Consider the following 25,143-nt stretch of genomic DNA (forward strand, 5'->3'; position numbering starts at 1 on the left):
CCACCTGCTCAGCAGTGTGATAAAACAGATTCAGCTGTGGTGGTTGGGTTCCGCCAACCTCGATGGGCCCTTAGGGCTATTATTGTGATTGTAGTATAATCTCTTTCTTACACCGTTGCACACGCGAGTTGAGATCAATTCCAGTTTTCAGGTCAAACAAGTGAAAAAGTGGTAGGATAACTGAACTTTGGGTAAGCAATGAAGAAGGATAGGGAAAGAAGAGGAGGTGGAGGTGAGGGAGCAACACAAGGTGTATTTTCTGTTTGCTATTTTTGTCCAATGATTTCCTGTTTCTTATCTTGATTCATAAGTGCTTCCACTCCTTTTTTGTTTTTGACAATTGGTCAATTTAGTGTTTATATTTTTCATCTCGCTATTGTCAATGGGTGATCTTTGCTTGGCTGGGGCAGGGGTGGCAATGAACCCTCATCAGTGAAGGGGGAAGAGGCCTACTACTGCTCCTATCTTCTATGTGTCTAGGCCGTGTGGTTGCTGTTGTATGTGATGCCAGCTCTGATGTGGTGAATATGCAGCCATATCTGCTTTGGGGGTGGTGGGGAGGAGGGAGGAGGGAGATTTCTGCTCACTGGGAGAAAGGAAGGTGTCTGGCAGTCTCTGCTCTGTGGGAGATCCTCGCTGTCTGTCCGGTGGGGCTTGGGGAAATGTGGCCCAATCTCTGCTCACTGAGGTACGGTTATCTTTGGTCTCAAAGTTTTGCTGTCTTATCAGTTAGTTTGGGAAAATGGTGCTCAATGGCTTTTTAGGGTACGTGGGGTGGGGGGGGGGGTGTGGAGAGAAGGTGGGATATTGCTGGTTAGGTTGTCTGTCCAGTTACATAGAAATTAGAACACAGAAGCAGGCTGGTCGTCCCTGGTCAATAGGTGGACAAGTTGCAATATTTTTGGCATTGTCCAATTTACCAATCTCTGCTCAGTTGGTGGGGTGGGGGTGGGTATTCTGTCTTCATCTAAAGGTCTGCTGATTTAGTTTTCTGGTGTGTGGTGTACCTGATTTGTGCACAATAAATGGGTCGGATGCTTTGCAGACCTTTGTTTCCCAAACACTTGGCCAATTTAACACTGGTTACATGCAAAATTTTGGACATGACTGAACAGGTCAGGGGCCACAGCTGTAACGCAAGAAAAATGACCCCTTGGCCACTGGATGGGAACTTCCTTTCTGCAAACCAGTAACTAAACATTCATCTGGTGACTCTTCTTTTGGTTGGACAGCAGGGCATGTGGGCGAGCGCAGGTAGAATATGCAGATAGAGATGTGTGGCCTTTTGTGTCCAAGATTGCATCTTTCCGATCTCTGCTAGCTTGTGGATTTGTAGGTTGGCGGAGAAGTTTGCTTTTGAACTTTGGGGACTGACGGCTGCAGTTTTCACAATGCGGTCAAGGGCTGGTGGGTTTTCCGTTAACTGGTGTCCTGGTGTATGGGACTACCTTTGATCAGTGGTGGTTTATCATTGCCAAGTCAGGTGAACTGCTGACCATTTACGCACAGTGAGTAGGTTTTTGGGGGGGGTGTGGTGCTTAAGTTAATGTGTGCGGCAAATCATTTGAGGCATTATTTTAATTATCTGCTCCTGTCTAAGACTGGAACATTCTTGGTGAGCTTTTAAAGGCATTAATTTGCCTTGTTTCATAACCTACAATAGTTATGTCAAACTTTCAATGATACCATTTAAATTTATGAAGCTCCCTTTCATTACACTGCGATGTTTAATAGTTGCTTTCACTCCTTGCACTTGAGAATTGGTACTGCAATTTTATTCAGGAAAGAACTGCTTTTGCGCAAAGTGTTCCGTCGTTGTGGCTATCGCGTGACATTAGGTACAGTTCCATTGCAGTTAGTCACAAAATGTTAGTTTGCAGCAACCTTTGAGTGCAGGATCTTTGGACTCTTGAGACCACTCGCCATTTTTAATGCATAATAGATATTCCTTTTACTTTTTCAGTGAATTACATCTTATTTAGTTGAATATATAGAAGTTCGCCAAGTACGTAAAGCATTGAACAACGAGGCAATTTAGCTCATCAAACCCACTTCTTCAAAAAACCATGTGCAATCTTCTTGTACACTCTACACCATGCATTGAGTCACACTGGGGAAAGTTCTGCAGAAATACTCCCATGGTAATTGAAAAATATTTCATCCACACTGCCACTGTTCAGGCTTGGCCTGCTGTCTGCCTCAGACAGCATCCTTTGAATGGGGACCATGTTTCCCATGTGGATTATTTGATCTTTTCAATCTATAATTTAACTTATCTTGTACCCAAGCAATTATTTATCAGAGTTCATTAAAACAGCATCAACTCCATTTCCTGGGAGTTTGTTCTAAGTATCCATTACACTTGGATCAGAAGTTCTTCTTCCCCTCCATCTTAAAGGTTGCTTATTTATTTTGAATGCATTTCCTAATTCTGTGCTCATTGTACAAGTCATTGTTTATTTATTTTGAATGCATTTCCTAATTCTGTGCTCATTGTACCTGTCCGATATTCTTTTCTTCCCCCCCCCCCCCCCCCCCCCCCCAACACGACCCCCGACCTGATTTGTGGGCCAGCTTAGTAGGAGTCAGCCGATATCCGGCTTTCCAGAGAAGCAGGAAGGGGAATGAGACACGGAACAGTCGCAAGAGGTAGCCTGAACTTTTAAAATTTATATTAAATACAAATTTCCCAGTCTTATAATAATACCTTCTGAAATCCGAAAACCGAAACTCAGCTGGTCCCAAGGCTTTCGGATAAGGGATAGTGTACCTGTACTCCTTTTAAGGCACAAAAACCCCCACAGGAAAAGTGGTCCAGCCGTGGCTAATGAGAAATTAAAGATAGTATTAGATCAAAGGAAGAGGCTTATAATGCTGCTAAAAAGAGTAGTAAGCCTGAGGATTGGGAGGATTTTAGAATTCAGCAAAGGAGGACCAAGAAATTGATAAAGAAAGGGAAAATAGAATGAGAGTAAACTAGCGAGAGACACAAAAACAGACTGTAAAAGCTTCTATAGGTATGTAAAAAGGGAAAGTTTAGCAAAAGTAACAGTGGGTCCCTTACAGGCTGAGACAGGAGAAATTATAATGGGGAAATTAGGAAATGGCAGAGAAATAGTGGACAACCAAGGGTCTAGTGAGAATGAGGAACTGAAAGAAATTAGTATTGGTAAAAAAGTAGTACTAGAGAAATTAATGGGACTGAGAGCAAATAAATCCCCTGGACCTGATGGCCTACATCCTAGGGTTTTGAAAGAGTTGGCTATAGAGATAGTGGCTACATTGGTTGTCATTTTCCAAAATTCCACAGATTCTAGAACGGTTCCTGCGGATTGGAAGGTAGAAAATGTAACCCCACTATTTAAGAAGGGAGGAAGAGAAAACTGGGAACTACAGACCAGTTAGCCTGACGTCAGTAGTAGGGAAAATGCTAGAATCTATTATTAAGGACATGGTAACAGGGTGCTTATAAAATAATAGGATTGGGCAGGGTCAAAATGGATTTGTGAAAGGGAAATCATGTTTGACATCCATTAGTCGTTTGAGGTTTAAACTAACAGAATAGATAAGGGGGAACCAGTGGATATGGTGGTGGATTTTCAGAAGGCATTCAATAAGGTGCCACACGAGGTTATTAAACAAAATTAGGGCTCCTGGGATTGGGGGTAATATACTAGCATGGATTGGTTAACAGACAGAAAACAGAGTAGGAATAAATGGGTAATTTTCAGATGGCAGGCTGTAACTAGTGGTGTACCGCAAGGATCAGTGCTTGGGCCTCAGCTATTCGCAATCTACATCAATGATTTGGATGAGGGGACCAAATGTATATTATCCAAGTTTGCTGCTGATACAAAGCTGGGTGAGAATGTAAGTTGTGAGGCGGCTTCAATGGGATATAGATAGGCTAAGTGAGTGGGCAAGAACATGGCAAATGGAATATAATGTGGAGAAATGTGAAGTTATCCACTTTGGTAGGAAAAATAGAAAAGCAGAGTATTTTTTTAAATGGTGAGGGATTGGGAAAATGTTGGTGTTCAGAGAGACCTGGGTGTCCTTGTACACGAATCACTGAAAGTTAACGTGCAGGTACAGTAAACAATTAGGAAAGCAAATGGTATGTTGGCCTTTATTACAAGAGGATTTGAGTATAAGAGTAAAGACGTCTTACTGCAATTATATAGGGCCCTGGTGAGACCACACCTGGAGTATTGTGTACAGTTTTGGTCTCCTTACCTAAGGAAGGATATACTTGCCATAGAGGGAGTGCAACGAAGGTTCACCAGACTGGTTCCTGGGATGGGGGGATTGTCCTCTGAGGAGAAGTTGAGTAGATTAGGCCTATATTATCTAGAGTTTAGAAGAATGAGAGGTGATCTAATTGAAACATACAAAATTTTTTACAGGGCTTGACCAGGTAGATGCAGGGAGGATGTTTCCCCTAGCTGGGGAGTCTAGAACCAGGGGTCACAATCTCAGAATAAGGGATCAGCCATTTAGGACTGAGATGCGGGGAAATTTCTTCACTCGGAGGGTGGTGAATCTTTGGAATTCTGTACCCCAGAGGGCTGTGGCGGCTCAGTCGTTGAGTATATTCAAGACAGAGAGCGATAGATTTTTGAATATTAAGGGAATCGAGTGATAGTGCAGAAAAGTGGTGATGAGGTAGAAGATCAGCCATGATCTTATTGAATAGCAGAGCAGGCTCAAAGGGCCAAATCGCCTCCTACTGCTCCTATTTCTTATGCGATGATTTTCTTTAATATCGCAACCATTTTCCTGTATGCATAGATTGGTTTATATTCCCCTGAGTTTAGACGATTGAGGGTAATCTAATCGAGGTGCTTAAAATGATAAGGGGCTTTGATAGGTTAGATACAGAGAAACTATTTCCTCTGATGTGGGAAACCAGACAAGAGGGCGTAATCTGAAAATTAGAGCTCGGCCATTTAGGTGTGAAATCAGAAAGCAGTTTTTCACTCAAAGGGTAGTGGAACTCTGGAACTCTTTCCCCCAAAAGGCTGTGGATTCTGGTTAAATTGAAGCTTTCAAGACTGAGATTGATGGATTTTTGTTAAGTGAGGGTATCTAGGGATATGGAGCAAAAGCAGGTAAATGGAGTTGAGGTACAGATCTAGCTGAATGGTGGAACAAGCTTTAGGGGTGAATGGCTTCATGGTGTTCCTATGTCGGATATGCATCTAATCCCTGAAGGGTTCCTCCCTTGACCAGTTTTGCCAGGGCTCCGTCAAATGCTGCCTTAATGTACAAGGCAGATGCTCTTCCCTCTGTGGCATTCACCCCTTGATTTCATACATGTCTGGATCAAGACTGTGGTAAGGCCTGGAGTCGAAATGAGTATTGGTGAGCAGGTTATTGAAGAGTACAATCTGTGACAGCATGATTGATGACTCTTTCCATCACTTTGCTGATGATTGGGGGAAAAGGTGGGATAGGGTGGTAGTTGGCCACACTAGATTTATCCTGTTTTTTGTGAACAGGGCGTAACTGAGCACTTCTCTACCTTGTCAAGTGGCTGGCAATGCTATAGTTGTGCTGGAACTGCTTGGCCAAGAGGTAGCTAGTTCTGGTGTGCAGGTCTTCAGCACTGCAGCTAAGATATTTTCAGGGCCCATAGCCTTTACTGTGTCTAGTGCTTTTAGCCACTTTGTGTCACGTGGAGTGAGTTAAATTGGCTGGACTGAATTTTTTGTTTTAAACACTTGCAAGCAGCCTTGAGCCTTGTACCTTGAACTTGTGTGCTCGCCTACAGATAGATAAGAAAGACAGAACTTGTATTTATATTTCATGATATCGGGACGTCCCAAAGTGCATTATAGCCAATGAAGACTATAGGCAAGAAATTGGGTGCCATTGCGCCTCATTAGCACCCCCTGGGGCGCAAATGGCTTTGCCATCGGGCATGGCGCTGACATCGATTCCCGCCATATTCAGCAGGAGTTGCGCTACAGCGTAGCACCCCTATCTCCTTCGCCCAGAGATCGTGACGTCATCGCCCCAGACCTGAAATTGACTTTTGCCTCCTGCAGCAGCGCCAGTCGAAAACACCGACAGCTGCAGGAGGCATGCATCGAGCGGCAGGCTGCTTCGGGGACGATAATTGAAGGTGAAGTAACCGAGGTAGGTTTAAAAATAAACTTACCTTTTCTGTTGTTTTCTTCGTTGCTTCCTGCCTGCGAACGATCAGCCTGGTACTCTGCTTGAGTGCCGGGCTGATTGCGCTGGATCGCGGCAGCCTTGGTGGTCCAGGTAGGTAATTTTTCCATTGCAGAGCCTGCAGCGATAGTCCTTCCCTTTTAAGGGAGGGAAGAGGAGCCTTTGAGCGTGGCAGCACTGCACGGCCTAGTGTGTAGCGCTGCTGAAGTCCCAAAATGGTCGCTAACAAATTTTCTCCCCTTTGTTTTTAAATGTTGTAGGGAAACAAAGCAACCAATTTGTGTACAGCAAGGTCCCACAAACAGCAATGAAATGAAGTGATCATCTGTTTTAGGTGTTGGTTGAGGGATGAATATTGGCCAGGAGAACTACCCTGCCCTTTCTTGAATAATGCCATGCGATCTTTTACGTCCACCTACGAAAGCAGACCTTGGTTTAATGTCTCATCCAAAAGATAGCACGTCCAACAGTGCAGCATTCCCTCATTACTGCACTAAAGTGCCGTCCTAGATTATGTGCTCCAGTTATTAGTGGGGCTTGAACCCATGACCACCTGACAAGGAGCCAAGGGTGTAACCACTGAGCTAAGGTTGACCTAGGGTTGTTTGTGGTAACTTTTCCTTCCAATAGTTACCTGATTGTCCACCGCCATTCTTGACTGGATTTCGAAGTGCTTCAGAGCTTTGATTTATTTTTCCGTAGTCTGAATGTTATTTTTTTTTAAATTCATTGATGGGATGTGGGCGTGGCTGGCTGGCTAGCTAGGCCTGCATTTAGTGCCCATCCCTAATTGCCCTTGAGAAGATGGTGGTGAGCCGCCGCCTTGGACCGCTGCAGTCCATATGGTGCAGGTACACCCACAATGCTGTTAGGAAGGGAGTTCCAGGATTTTGGCCCAGCGACAGTGAAGGGACGGCGATACAGGTCCAAGTCAGGATGGTGTGTGGCTTGGCGGGGAACTTGTAGGTGGTGATGTTCCCATGCGTCTGCTGCCCTTGTCCTTCTAAGTGGTAGAGGTCGCGGGTTTGGAAGGTGCTGTTGAAGGAGCTTTGGCGAGTTGCTGCAGTGCATCTTGTAGATGGTACACACTGCAGCCACAGTGCGCCGGTGGTGGAGGGAGTGCCAATCAAGCGAGCTGCTTTATCCTGAATGGTGTCGTGCTTCTTGAGTGTTGTTGGAGCTGCACTCATCCAGGCAAGTGGAGAGTATTCCATCACACTCCTGACTTGTTCCTTGTAGATGGTGGAAAGGCTTTGGGGAGTCAGGAGGTGAGACACTCGCCGCAGAATTCCCAGCCTCTGGCCTGCTCTTGTAGCCACAGTATTTATATGGCTGGTCCAGTTCAGTTTCTGATCAATGGTAACCCCCAGGATGTTGATAGTGGGGGATTCAGCGATGGTAATGCCATTGAATGTCATGGGGAGATGGTTAGAGTCTAGCTTGTTGGAGATGGTCATTGCCTGGCACTTGTGTGGTGTGAATGTTACTTGCCACTTGTCAGCCCAAGTCTGAATGTCGTCCAGGTCTTGCTGCATATGGACACGGACTGCGTCAGTATCTGACGAGTCTCGAATGGTGCTGAACAGTGTGCAATCATCAGCGAACATCCCCACTTCTGACCTTATGATGGAGGGAAGGTCATTGATGAAACAGCTGAAGATGGTTGGGCCTAGGACACTGCCCTGAGGAACTCCTGCAGTGATGTCATGTGATTGAGATGAATGACCTCCAACAACCACAGCCAACTTCCTTTGTGCTAGGTATGATTCCAACCAATGGAGAGTTTTCCCCTTGATTCCCATTGACTTCAGTTTTGCTAGGGCTCCTTGATGCCACACTTGATCAAGTGCTGCCTTATAAGAGAAGGTTTCCCCTCGTGGGGGAATCTAGAACTAGGGGGCATAGTTTCAGAATAAGGGGTCGCCCATTTAAGACATTTATCATTTTGTCACATAGCATGATATTTTTAGCAAATTTTAATTGGGTTATTGCACAAAAGCTGCTTTTGCAGGCTTAGAACATGAAATAGGAGCAGGAGTAGGCCATTCAATAAGATCATGGCTGATCTGATATTGGACTCAACTCTGCCTGTTCCCCATAACCCTTGACTAGTTCAAAAATCTGTCTATCTCAGCTTTGAATATATTCAAAGACACAGCTCTCTGGGGTAGAGAATTCCAAAGATTCACGACCCTCCGAGAAGAAATTCCTCCTCCTCTCCATCTTAAATGGGCGACCCCTTATTCTGAAACTATGCCCCCTAGTTCTAGATTCCCCCACGAGGGGAACCTCCTCTTATTCTGAGGGGGCTTGACAGGATAGATTATCTTATGTTTCAATAAGATCACTTCTCATTCTTCTAAACTCCAATAAGTATAGGCTCAACCTTTCCTTATCAGCTTGCTTTTCTTAAAGGGGTTGCCCATGTGCTCTCCTTAAGGTTGTTGAATCATTGGGGTACATTTTCACAGGTCGGCCTCTAGTACCTTGTCCAGCTGGTCATTATTCATGTGAGCCTGGGCAGTGTGTGTTGGCAGAGTATTTAACCGCAGGAGACCTTGCAGCCAAGCCTAATTCTAGAATCTAGTACCTAACACGCACACTTCAAGTAGCTGCATAATGGCCAGGAGCTGCAAACCTGGTTGACACCTGTGCCACCACCATGGCTGAGGTCAGCTAACTTCATTCAAATTTAGGATCAAATCTGGGACCTTCCTGGTTTTTGTGATGCTACTTACGGGATAAAATTGCTGAGCCATTGAGGGAGCGCCCTCTAAATTGTTTACAATTAGTGGGAACATTTTGAGGACTGAGGAAAAAATCCCCTCTGGAACTCTGGTCATGACATTTGCCAGTCAAACTTTTACCTTTAATCCAGCCCCATTTCATGCACGTGCATTTTTTTCCTGCCTTTTCAGTGTCTTTAACTCCTGCTCCTCATCCTCTTGCTGAACCCAAGATTGTTTTCTGGTGGCAGTATTTGATTTTGACCTGGGACTTGGCATTTATCAAAAAATTGCTTCAGTATCTATTTCTAGGGCTAATTATTTTTTACACTATCTAAGTGACACTGAAACTATTAATGACAACAACAACTTGTATTTATATAGCACCTTTTTTAATGTAGTAAAATGTCCCAAGGCGCTTCACAGGAGCATTATAAAACAAAATTTGACCGAGCCACATAAGGCGATATTAGGGCAGAGAGATTTAAGGAGCGTTTTAAAGGAGGAAATAGAGGCGGAGAGATTTAGGGAGGGAATTCCAGAGCTTGGGGCCTAGGCGGCTGAAGGCATAGCCACCAGTGGTTGAGCGATTAAAATCAGGGATGCTCAGGAGGCAGAATTAGAGGAGCGCAGATATCTCATTGGGTTGTGGGCTGGTGGAGATTAGAGATGGGGAGGGGCGAGGCCATGGCTGGATCTGGGGGGAAAAAACTACAAATTTTGAAATTGAGGCATTGCTTAACTGAGAACCAATGTAGGTCAACGAGCACAGGGTGATGGGTGAGCGGGACTTGGTGTGAGTTGGGACACGAGCAGTTTTGGATGACTTCAAGTTTACGTAGGGTAGAATGTGGGAGGCTGGCCAAGAGTGCGTTGGAATAGTCAAGTCTAGAGGTAACAAAGGCATGGATGAGGGTTTCAGCAGCAGACTGGTTAAAGGTTCAGGTAGTGGGTTGTTATTTGTGAACTGCAGTAGGTATTGCGTAACCAAATCAATGGTAAGTGCCCTTTAATCAATGTACTAGATCTTTTGGATATTTGTATGACTGACTTTGTGATTCCATTAGCTTCGTTGATTCCACTAGCTTCATTGATTCAACAATCGTATTGATCTACTATGTATGTTTAGCAGGCCAGTGAAGGCCATTGTGCCTCTGAGGTGCATATAATACAGCAACCTACACAAAGGTACTTCATTCAGACTGTCAAATTGTGCCATTGTATTGAGAAATATTCTGTTTTGGTTTCTAGATATCGCAAACAAATGGAAGAAATGCAGAAGGCATTTAACAAGACTATTATTAAACTACAGAACACTTCAAGGATAGCAGAGGAGAAGGTATTTTGTAGTAATACTCCCAAAGGAGGGTGCAGGGATCTGTTGCTGATTTAGTATGTAAATGTACAATATGATGTACTGAGCCCTACAGATCAGGACGGTCCAGTGTGGCTCATTTGTCTTTCCTGAGTTAGCTGATCTCAGGAGGGATGACAGCAGGGGTGCCACTGTTGGCCTTACTCTCTGTATTCTCCAGTTGTTTTGCTCTCTATTGTGCACTCTACTAATTCTCTGTCTCACTCATTCTCCCTTTGCCTCTTCATTTGTGTACTTTCCCTTTGTGTGCTCGGTCTGTCTGTCTTTTTCTCGTTCGTGCATTGTGTATCTGCACCTGTCTTACTTTTACCTCTTTGTCTAGTTCTTGGCCTCTTACTCGTGTTCTTTTCTGTGCCCCTCCGTCGTGCACTCTGCCCCTCTGCATTTTGCACTGTTAGCACAGCTAGTCACTACAGGCAATGCACAGTTAAACTTTAAAACGTTTTTAAAAAGCAGATTTGCTGTATCACCTTTTTAATATCTCGTAGAAGAGAGCTAGCAATCTGGTCAGCTATCCATTACCCTCAAAAATAGCAAGACTGGAAGCTGGTGAGCAAACCTCTTGTTGAAATTCAGTGTAAGTACATATAGGGCTCTGCTTTTCCTATCTGCTGCCTTTTGCAAAGGGCAAAAAACAGACTAGATAACCAATCGAAAACTCCCAAGTTAGAGTACAAATTTATTAATATACTACATGGATATAGTCCCAAAACAGAGCCATTGGTACAAGTCAGTCTTGGCCAACAATTGCAAAACATTATCTGCCAACCATTAGTAAAGGATTGCAGTAAACCATCCCGATTCTTTCAGCAAGCAGAGGTTTAATACTGACTTTCATTGCGGTCAAACCCTTGAGTTTCCTGTTGTTTTCAATGCATTTGGTGATTTATTGTAGTTAGTTATTGATCAAATGTTGTAGAAATGATTGTTTAATCAATTTCAGTATGAAAAAGGTAATTTCCACTGCCCAGATGTCTTGTACCTAGAGCCATCAAATAACATTTCATGCAGCAAGTTATGTTTTCAATGTTTGAGAATCGTTTGCACATTTAAAGCCATTATGGGTTGAAAGTAAGCAATATCCCATTTTCTTTTCCCCATTATCCCCAGGGGAGAAACCGTTCAAAGCTAATAACCCAAACTTTAAAGCATATAAATCTAAATTTTAGAGTTCTGCAGCTTTAAAATGAACTAACTGAATTCAGGAAGGTTTGTTTTTCAAAAAAAATCTTGCAATTTACAGAGCTTATTTAGGTACTATCTCGTATCAAGTTTCTGTAGGCTTCTATTTCAGAAATATTTTGGCGGGCAACGATTTGCTTGCTGATTGTTCAGATATTTTAAATGCAGGACCAGCGACAAACTGAAGCAATTGGTTTACTTCAGGGACAGCTTGCAAACATGACACAACTGGTGGGAAATCTATCCGAAACAATGAAAAAACTGGACCGTGAGGTGACTAATTTTAAAGCCCTTAGTAATTGCTGTTGTGAAAACTGTCACCATTATTTGAATATGGCTGTTTTGATTAAATTGCATTACTTAATTGTAAACGGAGGGAGCAATCCATTTAAGTGGCTAGGACAGCATGTGTGTAAAGTCCCTCATTCCTTATACTAAGTTACAAACCCTGTTTAAGCATGTGTTGTGCTAGAATAAGCTGCCCCTTGTACTGTCAATGGATTGAAAATGTTTACTTAAGATGTAAAACAACCTTTTCTTGAGCCATATACTGTTAGCGATGGCGAGTTTTGCAATTACTTGAACTAAATTTAAAAAGCATTCACTGTAGTGTAAATATTCATCTACTGGTAGTAATTTGGGCTTTTAATACTTTCATGTATTTCCTCCTAGGTTTCTGATCGCCAGAGCTACCTTGTAGTTTCCTTAGCTCTTTGTATAATTCTGGCTGTACTGCTCTGTGTGCAGCGCTGCTGGACCAACCCTTTGTCACGGGCTGTTCACTCGCCTACAGTTCCTCAAAGCAATCACTACCCAAGCCCAAAAAGGTAGATGATGTTTTAATTTTTTGAATGTGTGTGCAGTTTGAGACTTAAGTTACCAAAAAAAAAGTTTTAAATAGAAGCACTTACCAGAAAGGTACCGTTTACTTTTAGTAGAAACCTACAGCAAACTTCAATTCTATTTTAAATGAGATCTATAGGAAACGTGTATACTTGGGCAAATATACCGCATTAGTTTTAGGGTGCTGAACAAATTACTTTCAATCAGTGCTCAGATTCTGAATGCACATGTTGCATTCAAAAAAGTAGAGTGTGAGAGGGCAGGAGAATGCATCTTGCCTCAACTAGGCTGATGTTTGCATACACAACCACAACCAATCGCCCTTTTCTTTCAGTTGGGGAAGGTACCTGTGAAAATTGCTTTTACAATCGTAAAAAATGTCTCCGATCCATACTTCAAAAAATCTGCCACATACAAATTCATAGATTGCATGCTTGTGCAGTATATCAACAAGAAATTGTTGTGCTAACATTACTGATCAAAATATATTCTAGTTATTTAGGCAGATTTTAGATTATCACCCAAGTCGTAAAGCTGCAAATTTTTAAAAATCTATTACTCTGAAAAGTTTTACACAAAAAAGGATTAAGAATATCAATCAGTTGTTTTATGGTGGTTTGCTTTAGTAGATATTCCAGTTTAGTAGTTCATGTAAACAAGTACCAGGATAAAATGGCAGAGCTGTAATTGTTAAACTCCTTTCCCTGAGCCACACACCAGCGTCGGCCGAATGGGCGATTGGCCTGTCCCCATGCCTCTGAAATGCTACTCTGAATCAGCCACTAGATTACGTCTGAATTTCCTCCCCATTTCTGGGGAAATGTCTGACCTCCGCTCACCACATCTACAGCATGGTTTCGATCATGAATTCAGCAGCGTGGAGGAAATGAACCATTCTGATGTAGTACATTAATACTTTACCTAATCATCAACTCCAGCTCTTTTGTTAGCCTTAGTAGTTTGAGAACAGTTGCAGACTTCTTGCTATTCTAGTTGGTAAGTTTTGTGTTATGAGGATTGTGAGAAGGTTTTGAGCTTGGATGGACTTGAAAAGGATATCATGTGTTAACTCTTCCTGATCAAGGATGATCCATGCATTTTAATTGTAAACAATATATTCTCAATAATCTGTACTAATTTGAAATTAACTTTGTCTGTAGCTGGGCTTTTCATAATCTAAGATGCTATTTAAAGTCAAACAGACTGGTTAACAGTAGCCACAGTTTCATTCTCTTTCCATAGGGAAAAGGGACAAATGGGATGCTATTGATGAAAATTCCATCCCTGATTTTTCTCTTGTACAACATTGAGTGTGTGAAAATGTTTCTGTTGCACTGCAGTCTCAGGACAGCATTTTTCAACAAATGCTGAAAACTTGGTGTTTAAACACAACTTTATACAACACAGCTCCCTATTTCATTTACTTATGGCTTTATGCTTCAGATCATTACTAAATTACCATGGGCTGTTGGCTGCAACACATCCATGAACTGAATTTGAAATAATTCCATTTGATTTTTAATTCTTAAATTTCAAAATATATTAGAAGTTTCTAAAATGTATTGCTGGGGAAAAATTGTTATTTTAATTAGTTACCTATTGTACTTATTTTCAATTTTATCTTGCACACACCTCAAATTACATATGAAAAGTTAATCTGCTATTTTCATCTCTATTGTGGGCATATGGTGACTGATCCTTGCAAATTGGGCATCTAAAATTCACACCTCAATTTTAACTGAGATGGTTTTACAGTCTAAAGCTGAAAGTTAATGTATTTAAGTTTAATGAAAGTAAGAGATGTAATCTTAATTTAGCAACTCCTTTTATATTGTGTAGGTGTTTTTCTTCCTATGATGACATGAATCGTCGCAGACGAACGTCGTTCCCCCTCATTCGTTCAAAGTCTTTTCAGTTGCCTACAACAGAAGGTAGGTATCTAAACAGCTACCATTTTTTTAAGATCAAATTTGAATTACTTATGAAAGTCTACACTGAATTTGAAAACCTGAGTGTACCTATATGAAATATTCTGTTTAAATATTTACACTGTTGGCTTATTTTAATGTTTTTCTTCCCTCTGTTATTTGTTAGCACATGATAATCAATGAGAGAAGAGTGAAGATTCAGGGGCCAGAGCAATAAATCAGTCAGTGGAGCTAGATCATCGGAAGGCAGTACAGTTCAAGGCAACTCAGTGCGAGCAGAATCTTGTCTTTAATTATGTACAGTTGAATATAAGTTGTACTTCAAAGATTTGACAACAGAAATGAGAGGATTTTAGTACTAAGAGCCATCATAACCATATGTGAGCTGAGCTTTCCTGTTACAGGTTTGAAGGCAATTTTTTAATATCCTGCTTATGGTTGCATCTAGCTGAATTACCAAAATAATTTTGAACTCCGCTCCCATTTTGGAGTCTGTGAATACACAAGAGGTTTCTCTGAATTGGAAACAAGCCAGTGTCGCAGGGTAGTGTGGTGATGTTACGTTACTGGACTAGTAATCCAGAGGCCTAGACTAATAATCCAGAAAATATGCATTGAAATCCCATGCTGACAGTTTGAGAATTTGAAATCTGTTTAATATAGCTGGAAGTAAAAAGCTGATAGCGTAAAAACACAACAGCTTCACTAAATTCCCTTTAGGCAAGGAAACTTGTCCTTACCTGATCTGGCCTATAATGTGACTCCAATGTGGTTGACTGTTAACTGCCTGCTAAAGTGGCCCAGCAAGCCACTTGGTTGTATCAAACCGCTACAAAGAACATGACTTGCAGCAGTTCAAGAAGGTGGTCCACCACCACATCAGGGCAATGCCAGCCTTGCTAGTGACTACCACATCGTTGATTGCAAAGAATTAATTTTTGAAAAATGTATTTAGAATTAATTTTATCTAACTTAAATAGACTCCAAATCCCAAGTGTTCTTGTGGTGATGAGTCTGACTTCTTTCTGCTTAGCAATTTTAACTGCGCCTGTCTTAAATTTGTCTTGTCTTCTGACCACTTGGTTGCATGCATTGGAACATTTTTGCTTCTTTAACATGTCTTCCCCTTTCTCCTCCCGAGAGGAGCTCAATTTAAAGTCAGTGGTTAAAACAATGAGGTAGGAAGCAAGTGTAGGTGGCCTTGTTTTATTTTAATATGGCATCTTCCCCCCCCCCCCCCCCCCCCCCCCCAAAACCCCTTAAAGATTTTTAAATTTTAAAAAACACTTATTTTAATGTACTTGGACTTGTATAAAGCAAAACTACTCCACTTTGTTGAACAGGATCAGGTCAGATTTGTTGAGAAGCAGGAGGGAGGGTCATTTAAGACACAATTTTTCTCCCCAGAAAGGTTGGAGAAGAAAATTGCTGTTCTCAAGTAGAGATGAGCAGGTGGCTGTCTATGCTAGAATCACTGTACATGAGCTCTAAACAACAGCTGAATGGTCTTTTCTCACTCTGGATTCTCAAGTCATTTGAACTTTTGAGTTTATTTTCTGGAAGAAATTTAATTGGTTGCATTATGTTCTCTTTGGGCAAGAAAAACACATTAACTTGCTGTCTTCTAATTATACAGAATGTAAATTTACATAAATGTGCTATTGCTACTTACTCCCAAGTTTCCCTACCTAATTTATATGTGAGTTAGAAAATGTGAATCCTTGTTTTACCCATTCCATTGATTAATATCTCTACCTTTTTCCTTTTTAGTGGGTCCAGGTGACTTGTACATTGTAGAACCACTAAAGTTTTTACAAGACAATAAAAAGGTACCGTGGAATAATATGCTGATTCAAGTTTTAACTGGCTTAATACTAGCTAACCAGTGGTTTAGCCTGACGAGCAGCTGATGAGATATGTACCAAGATGCTTTTATTTCTCTTTTGTAAGTGTGCAAAACTTGCAAGTTTTTATTTTGTGTTTTTTTTTGATAGAAAAAACGCTGCAAAACAAAAATTGAGAAGGTTGACACCATAAAACCTACAGAGTCTGTAATCCCGATAGTTAATGGAGGAATAAAATCTTGCAAACCTCTTTCAAATCCAAGTGACTTTTCTAGCACGGGTGTTGTCTACAGTTCTTCACACAAAGGTCCCCCATCTGAAGGGGGTTCAGAGACCTCCTCACAATCGGAGGAGTCCTATTTTTGTGGCATTTCAGCGTGCACAAGCCTCTGCAATGGACAACCGCAAAAGACTAAAACTGAAAAGCGATCTTTGAAAAGGAAGAAGTCAAAGGTCACGGATCAAGGGAAGTTCATTAGTAACTTGATACAGACTAAATCGGGATCAATGCCAAGTTTGCATGACATAATAAAAGGAAACAAGGATATTACAGTGGGGACATTTGGTGTCACAACAGTTTCAGGTCACGTGTGATTGTGATTTATCGACTTTGGATTGGAGCTGCCTCTTACTACTCCGTGTTTATGGTTTACAAGGTGCTTTCAGCCTTGCAATGCCTGAACTTCAAACTAATAATCTGATGATGCGAGAGTCTGTCTTCAGGGTCTGTTTAAAAAGAAAAGCAGGAGAGGGTTGCACTCTTTAAGCTGTGTCCCATGGGAAGCAGCATTCTACAAGTCAACTCCATGAATTTTGAAGAAGGGTACATGAGACGGGGAAGAAGAATCTTCCTGATCTTTCGCAAGGATATGCAGTGCAATTAATTGGATTAAGAATCAGCATAATTAACTGGGTACAGGTGGAACAGGGATTAATGCATAATTTCTGCATCAAGCTGTATTCCTATTTCTTGCACCTTTCCATATTTGTGCCTTTGTATATTTATAATGTAGCTGAAAGATGGAGAAGTTCAGTCTCTGATTTACCTTGTGTTCAGCTTTTCCTTTTAATTATACGGGGTTTGTGACCGTGTAACACTACAGTGCTGTAGAGATGGTCTGCGCACAATCAGATGGACTCGAACTCCAAAAAATCAAGTGTAAAAGGTTATGGGAGGGAAGGGGAGAGGGTTCCAATCACTTTTGCAAATCAACTTTAAATGCAGTCCATTGTATGTGAGCTGACTATTTCTAAATTGGCTTAGAGTGCAGATTTGTATGCTTTTCACCTGGTACACTCATCCTGGTAGTGTTTTAATTTTTGAGGCATGTGTGGAAGTGAGTTTTTTGAATGTATATATTTGTGAGCGAATGAGTGAGTGTTTGCGGAGAACATTCTTTAATGGTGAAACATACATGAGATGTCAAATCGTTAGCTATGTGCACTTTCACTTTTTTTTATTCCAATGCCTTTTGCTAAATTTGAAGTTTCATAGTTTGTAATGTAACTAATTTAATGCTGGATTTCATGCGTTTCTCCTCCCCCCACATTGAGTTTTACTCTGGTGGTGGTATTCTTACCCAGCTGATCTGCACATTAGCCAGTCACAGCACTTGAGGACCGTTTGTTGTGGGCCTTTGTGAAAGGGTCCAAATTTAAGTAACTTGTTATTTATATATGTTTTTAAACTTGTCTTTTGAGTGCTATGCACAACACTGTGGAACACAAGCATAATGTGACTGCAGAGCTGTAGTGCCATTAGAAAACTGTGAATTTCTAAATAAATATGAACACTTTACTGTCTTTGCTCAGTTAAAATGATGAGTTAAATTCCTTTTTGCCCCCTCCTTTTTTTATTAGATCCAGGAGCTAATAAAGAATTAAACTAAATTTGTATGCTTTTGTTTAATTATGCAATCAAACTAAAGGGTGTACCATATTTCATGGATGATTATACTTTGTCATTACTATGTTGCACCTGCAACCTCTTGCACTTTTGCCTAAGTGGCTGATTAAACTTGTTTCAATATACTAGTAATATCCCACAGCGTTGCTTGCAGATTTGATGAATACACAAAAGATCAGTACTCTGGGTTGAAAGACCTTCCCCTATGCTTGTCTTGTAATGGGTGCCCCTTTCAACTGTTTGATGTTGGACCTCCACACTTACTTCTGTGCTGTAAATAATTACACATTGTGGCTCAATCCTTCTCTCATTGACTGACATGGCAGTTGAGATGAGGACCTTTTTATTTTAAATGTATAAATACACACTCTTCTTGCCTCCTACCCCTGAAATAGAATTCCATTTGCTCTTGCTCCCTGTTCAACACGTCACTCTTCATCTTTCCTTCCTCCTCTCGCCCTACTCAGTTGGGGCGCTCTCTCTCTCATGTTTTCCCATCCATCTGTCTGTATCTCTCTGCTTGATGTCTTTGTCAATCTCCCTTTCTCTGATGTCTTGCGCGCTCATTATCCTGTTCTCCCTTACTTTCCATCTGACCTTGCATGCTGTCCCTCTGTGCGTGTACCCACTCTTTCTCCCCCCGCACCCCCCCCCTCCAAAACCATGGCGAGTTTCTGCTTTTACTTTTGCCGTTCCTCCAATTTTGTAATTCCAGTTGAATAACTTAAGAGTATGCAAATTTAAACACTCAAGGATGAACAGGCAGATTTTTAACTGAGCATTTGCTGCTGTAGAAGTCTAGCCATGTACTAACCTCCCATATGGTAAGACTACGGAGACTCCTGTTTAAATAACTTCACTTTCAATTGTGCTTATTTCCTAAAAAGAAACCCCACACTGGGCATCTGGAGTTTGTACTCCTGTTGCCCATCTTGGGCATTGACCTTTATAGGTCTTGTAGGTGGCGCATGATGGGAAGCGGTTTGATGCTCATTGCATTCAATAATTTTCTGTTGAAACAAGTGACAGTCGTATATAGCAGAATACTGCAGATGTTGGAAATCCGAAATAACAACAGAAAATGCTGGAAAAACTCAGCAAGTCAGGCAACATCCGTGGAGAGAAATTTGAGTTGACGTTTCGGGTTTGACCCTTCTTCAAAACTGGAGAGAAAAGGAACTAGATCGAAGGCAGGGCTGCGATCGGATAAAAGAACCAAAAGAAGTAAAAGAGATTAGAAGCTAGACGAGATGGTAATAGGCTGTGATTAGGTGTAAAGTGTACTGGCAGGGCAAAAGATAGCTGCCAGGTGTGAGAGAGAAACAAAAGGAAAGGGGGGGGGGAAAGGAAAGGAGTGGAAAAATATAAGTGAAAATGAAATAGGGGCCGAGGTTATGATCTGAAATTGTTGAACTCGATATTGAGACCGGAAGGCTGCAGAGTGCCTTCGTATATATTGTGCTCTAGTAAAACTATTTTGCATATTAAATGTCTTTTAACCAAATACACACGGCATTTCATTCTGGTCCACTGACCCCAGTCCAGAGTGGTACTGATTTAACATTTACAAGTTGTTTAGCACACTGCTTTTTTTTAGTGGAAATTTAGAAAGACCACAAAAGCATCAACATTTCCAAGGCTAATCTAATTCATCAGAACATTGCTCACCATTTGCCCGCACTTCTTCAGTGACCTAGTTTTAATTTGGATTTGGCTTGGAAAAGTAAAACAGCTGCTGAATTATTACATTAAAATACACTGATATATTTAATTTTCAAACTGTTTAAATTCAATTGTGTTGAATGCCTTGACTGGTTTTAAATTATTTTTACCCCCTATAAGTTGACTTGGATCTGACTGGAATATTAAAGTTAAATGCATAAAATTGATTTGTATGGTGTTCTGGACTCTCTTATACATGGTTCAAGTTTTATGCTCATTATTTTTATGAAATAAGCACAATTGAAAGCAAGGTTATTATAAACAGGAGTATTTCTGTAGTGTTATCATATGGGAGGTTAGTACATTGCTCGAATTCTACAGCAACAAATGCTCAGTTAACTGCACAGATTAAAAAATTTTAAATATTTGCTGCAGCATATTACCCCCACCTGTAATGACCTGAAGTTTGATTATTTTTCTAATTTAGAAGAATATGCCTTTTCGGCTTCAGTGTTACCGATAGCCAAAAGTTTACATTGTCATTGAGGAACTGGACCACAGTCCACAATCTGCAAAATTGTAAATTAATCTTCAATAAATGTTTGCTTCTTCTTTTGCTACCTCTACTGTTTGTTCTAAGTTGGCATTCTGGAATCAAAAAACCTCAATGCAGTTGCAGATAATGAGAAACTGATGAGTAATCATGTATCGGAATGAAACTTCAATTGGCTGAAGACTTGGAAATATTATCCTGCACTTGTTGCCAAACCAGATACAGTTTTTCCATCAATTGACTGGTTGAAAGTGGAGTGCGTCCATAACCTTTTATCTACTTGTGTGCTGGATACCTCTGATGCTTTTTCTGGTAATTGAAGATGAGGTGCCTAGTGGTAATGCTGCTCTGTTCTAATGTAGGGTGATATGGAACACCAGGCACTTCGACAATTAAGAATTGGCAAGTAAAAGAAGGGATTGGGGCCTTTTTTATTTACATCATGTAAGTTCTGTGCTCATTATTATGGTGAAGGATGTTAGTGATAGAAAATGGGGGAAAAAAATTCCCCCTCAATTTTGTCCAACATTGGCAGCATCAAACATTCCCAACCTATACATGACCTGACACATGCAGGTCAAAAATCCCTTTTGACCCAAACATACCTTGACCAGTGCAGCACCCCTCCCTCCTACTGCACCATTGTGAACATTTCAACTTCCCAGTAGCAACATGGTTGAGACATCCTGAATCCACTTCATGCTTTACTCTTTGCAGCCACCAAGGAGAAGACACTTTCACTGTCAATTTGGGCTCCATTTGAATCCAGACCAGAGATCAAAGAGCTGTGTACATAGCCACTCAGTTTCCATTCTGTCCTTTGCACAAAAATTCTTTGGAGGGTTTTTGTACAATTGCTTTTACTGTCTCAAATTAATTCTTCCCCCTTCTCCAGTTTCCTGCCATTGCAGCTCCACTAGGTAGAGGCCCATGGTACCTTGTACAAGTGATCATTTAGATGCAACTTTGGACAGAGTTTTGAATCTTCTCTTGTGTGTGGTGGGAGGATTAAAACAGAGTTTGATTCTGCCTTGTTTTGCTAGAAGCAAGCAAGGTGGAACCCTGTTGGTTTGTTTTTAAACTCTCTTGGCTCAGTTGAAGCATCTTCAGTGCCTGGCTGATTTTTGAGCATATCAGCACAGCTCTGGGATCAAACCTGGGACCTTCCTGCTCTGTGTGACTCATTAGTACATCGTATAATGCCTCCATCCTGTGAGCTACTGGGACATTTCTCAAATATGTCAGTAGATGGTGCCAGTGGAATTGTAAATAAACAAATTGAAGGTTCATTTTAATCACCACTTCCGGTAGTGTGGCAAAAAATTATCTCCTTATAAACCGGATGCCAAATGAGGTAGAAGACTGAGTATAGACTAAAAATAGTAAAACTGTAATATTTTAATCATGCACAAGAACGGGACTACAGAAGAACATTCAAGGACTAGGAAAGGCTATTTGGCTCATCAAAACCTGACCCTCTATACCTGAATTTATGGCATTCAGCTGTATTCTGAATGGTGTCTGGCTGTATTGTGGATGACCCAAATATTTATTCCTCTACTACGCCAGCTAGCAGATGATTGAGCATTTATTACTGAATAAAAATCCCCTTAATACTCTTACTAAAAACAAATTAGATTAGAAACCGATGCCAATAGATATAATCTTGAAATCTGACAATCTCGAGTACAAAACTTGTAGATGAGTTTTAATGTATAAAATAATTAGCAGTTGCTAACCATGTTGCTTTGTATGAAGAAGCCTTTTTGGCATTAATTGTACAATAGTTTTTGCATTAAACCAGATAAAATTCCTATCAAAACAGATGCAGGCCATTAATATCTGTCAATTTGAGTCCTTATCAAACTCACCCAAGTTATAGGTACAGTTGAATACCTTTTCAGACTGATATCTGACAATGTTGAGTCAACAAACACACCAATAGCTAAGAGTATCATTGGATTCAAGCAAGATTTGGTTAAATGGAATTGGGAATGTATTTTATAACTTGTGAATGGTGTTTTAAAATGTGTTGCAGTTCATGCATTCAGACGCTGTATGGAGCTCTTCTGCAGCATTGTTAACAAATGAGTTCATATTTTTGTCTGTTCAATTATCCATACTTTTAATTGTTGAGTCATTAGCCTAAATTATTTGACATGCCTGCAATCTAAGGATTGATGATGGAACTGAGGATATGAATATTACATAATTTTTCTATGTAAATTATGTATCTCTACTTGAGCAGTCCCCAGCAATTGAATTCTACCACATGCCTAACCTTGTGGGGGGGAAAAAAAAAAATTCCAGTGTAAATAAACTAATGCACCGGATCCTTTCTACTTAATCCATTAGACAGATGTTGGCTTATTTCCACATTGCATGAAACTCGGTCACCTGTTTACGTAAATCAATTTGTTTGTAATTGTAATCTGAAATGTTAATTTGAACTTTGTCGCTGTGTAAACTCTAAAAGTACCTAACTTTTGCTTTGCATGACATAGTTGTAGATTTCATGTGGAGATTTATAAATTTTCTGAACATTATTTATATCTTCCAACAAATTGAATTATTTTACAGAAAATTAGCAAAAAATCCTTTTAGCATAAAGCATTTTATTTCAATGACAATTAGCATTATATTTTAAAGCATTATTTTATTTGAGTGAAGTTTTTTCAAATCCTTTTAGCTTTACATTTTAATGCATTGTCAGACCTGTTATGCCTATCAAATTGAAACAGACTGTCCAAATAAGGAGACAATATCATAGAATCATATAGCACAAGCTATTCAGCCCATTTTGCCTATGCCAGCTTTTTGAAGGAACTATCCAATTAGTCCCACTCCCCTGCTCTTTCTCCATAGCCCTCCAATTTTTTCCCCACTCAAGTATATATCCAATATTGACATTACGTTAACTGTAGATCACTGGATTTAGTCATGCAAGCAGTGGTGATTTAACATCAATCTCTGCAGCTTTTTTGTTTAAAGTGCAACACTGAAACCAATTCCTCTCTGATTTGAAATGGAAAGTTTGGTTTTGAAGGATTAGCCAAGCAACTGAAGAAATAGTATAATATAATTGAGGTGAAGTCCTGGGGGAATGGGGGCAAAGAATGATCCCACAGGCCAAGTGTATCATCCTTCCAGGTCAATGGAGTGGGGATCTGAGCAAAAGTTAGAACTTTTTTTTTTTGAGGGATTTGTTTCTTGTGTGTATGCCTACATTGGTTATTTTTCCTTTTCTAATTATGAAATGTGAATATCATAAAACCATAGCAGTTTACGACATAGAAGGGGGCCATTCAACCCATTGTGCCTGGACTCGCTCTTTGCTGAAGCACTCCAAAGCAGTCAAAAGCTATGCAGCCCTATTTTTGTGCTTTTATCTCTTATTTTAATCAATGAATTTCAATAGTTAAGAATTTCTTGCTGAGTGTCTCAGCACACATTTGTGACAAGATTGAACTACCTTCATCCAAATGTATGAGTCGTTGCAGTTTCTTTATTAGTGTTCTGTCCCCATAATGAGTTTCTCATCTTGGTAGAAAGGAAGGAGGGAAGATAAACCAGTGTAATCTGATTGCTCCCACACATACTGATTACAAAGTAGTGTTAGCAGACGTTGGCCCACCCTTTCAGACAGAAGCTAAGAGATTAGAAATTCAGTGCTATTTTGGTGGAATCAATGGCCATGTATTGCTCCAAAGTACTGCTTGCTATCTATTTAGTCTTAACCAGAGAGCACACAGGCCTCCATGTTTAAGGTTGCATTTTATCAAGATCATTTATAAACCTATTAAATTACTTAGCTTCAGTTTTAGAGTCTGTCATACTGAGCTACATTATCAGCAGTTGTGCGAACTCTGGTCCTTGGAGACTAACATCCAGATACCACAGAAGCACTGTTCTGGAGCTATGCCAGTAGCAAGTTGGGGAAATTAAAGGTAAAATTTTGATGGTTATTTTTGTACACACGCACATCATTTCATTTCAGTGTACAATTGTAACATCCAAGGCATAAATTAACATTTTTAATAGTTGGACATTATAACATTTGTGAAACATTATGGAATAGGCAGTTGAGTTTTGGAATAAAAACAAAATGCTGGAGACAGCAGGTCAGGCAGCATCTGTGAAGAGAAAGAGTTAACGTTTCGGGTCGATGACCTTTCGTCAGAACTGGAAAAAAGCAGGAAATGGAACAGATTTTTAAGCAAGTGTAGGGGCTGGGAAATGGAGGGGATGAAAGAACAAAAGGGAAGGTCTGTGATAGGATGGAAGGCAGGAGAGCTTAAGAGACATTAAGAGATATTCAAGGCAAAAGGAGACGGTAATGGGACAGGTTAAGAAACAGGATGGCTCTAGATGAAGTGTAAATTGCGCTGGCAGAATGAAAGACAGCTGCCATGTGGGAGAGAAGGACAGAAGGCACAAACAAAGTGTGGATAAACAATATATATATGATAGGGGCCAAGTTATGATCTGAAATTGTTGAACTGAGTCCAGAAGGCTGTAAAGTGTCTAATCGAAAGATGAGGTGCTGTTCCTCGAGCTTACGCTGAGCTTCTGTGGAACAATGCATGGAATCCTTTGTGCTCTCTGGTTAAGACTAAATAGATAGCAAGCAGTACTTTGGAGCAATACATGGTCATTGATTCCACCAAAATAGCACAGAAATGCTGAGTATCATCAGCATTTTCTGTTTTTATTTCAGATTTCCAGCATCTGCAGTATTTTCTTTTTGTAGCTGAGTTTTGGAGGTGCTGAGGTTTATGGTGCGTGGAGGATGCAAGGCAGGACAGCATTGGAATAGTCAAGCCTGGACTGAGGCTGGGGTGAAGGTGAGTGATATAAAGGTGGAAATGGGCAGTCTTTCTGCTAAAATGAATATGGCATCATGGGGGTGGGAGGCTTAGCTGGAGATCGACTCGGACTCCAATGTTG

The 25,143-nt window shown here is 40.7% G+C and overlaps 1 protein-coding gene across 4 annotated transcripts in view; it reads left to right on the plus strand.

Annotated features, from left to right (window-relative positions):
• The window catches only part of suco (SUN domain containing ossification factor), a 108,460-nt gene extending 90,495 nt beyond the window's left edge, over nt 1-17,965 (plus strand). For all 4 annotated transcript variants that reach the window (XM_085982318.1, XM_085982315.1, XM_085982317.1 and 1 more), the window contains 6 exons: nt 10,155-10,242; nt 11,629-11,733; nt 12,133-12,287; nt 14,143-14,234; nt 16,002-16,060; nt 16,226-17,965. In XM_085982318.1, the coding sequence (XP_085838444.1) occupies nt 10,155-10,242; nt 11,629-11,733; nt 12,133-12,287; nt 14,143-14,234; nt 16,002-16,060; nt 16,226-16,669 (943 nt within the window). In that variant the 3' untranslated portion in view covers nt 16,670-17,965. The remainder of the gene's footprint in view (nt 1-10,154; nt 10,243-11,628; nt 11,734-12,132; nt 12,288-14,142; nt 14,235-16,001; nt 16,061-16,225) is intronic.
• Nucleotides 17,966-25,143: the final 7,178 nt, after the last annotated feature.

Source organism: Somniosus microcephalus, chromosome 3, assembly GCF_052327205.1.
Source record: "Somniosus microcephalus isolate GS21.2 chromosome 3, FLI_Smic_1.0, whole genome shotgun sequence".
In the NCBI taxonomy this organism is placed as follows: Eukaryota; Metazoa; Chordata; class Chondrichthyes; order Squaliformes; family Somniosidae; genus Somniosus; species Somniosus microcephalus.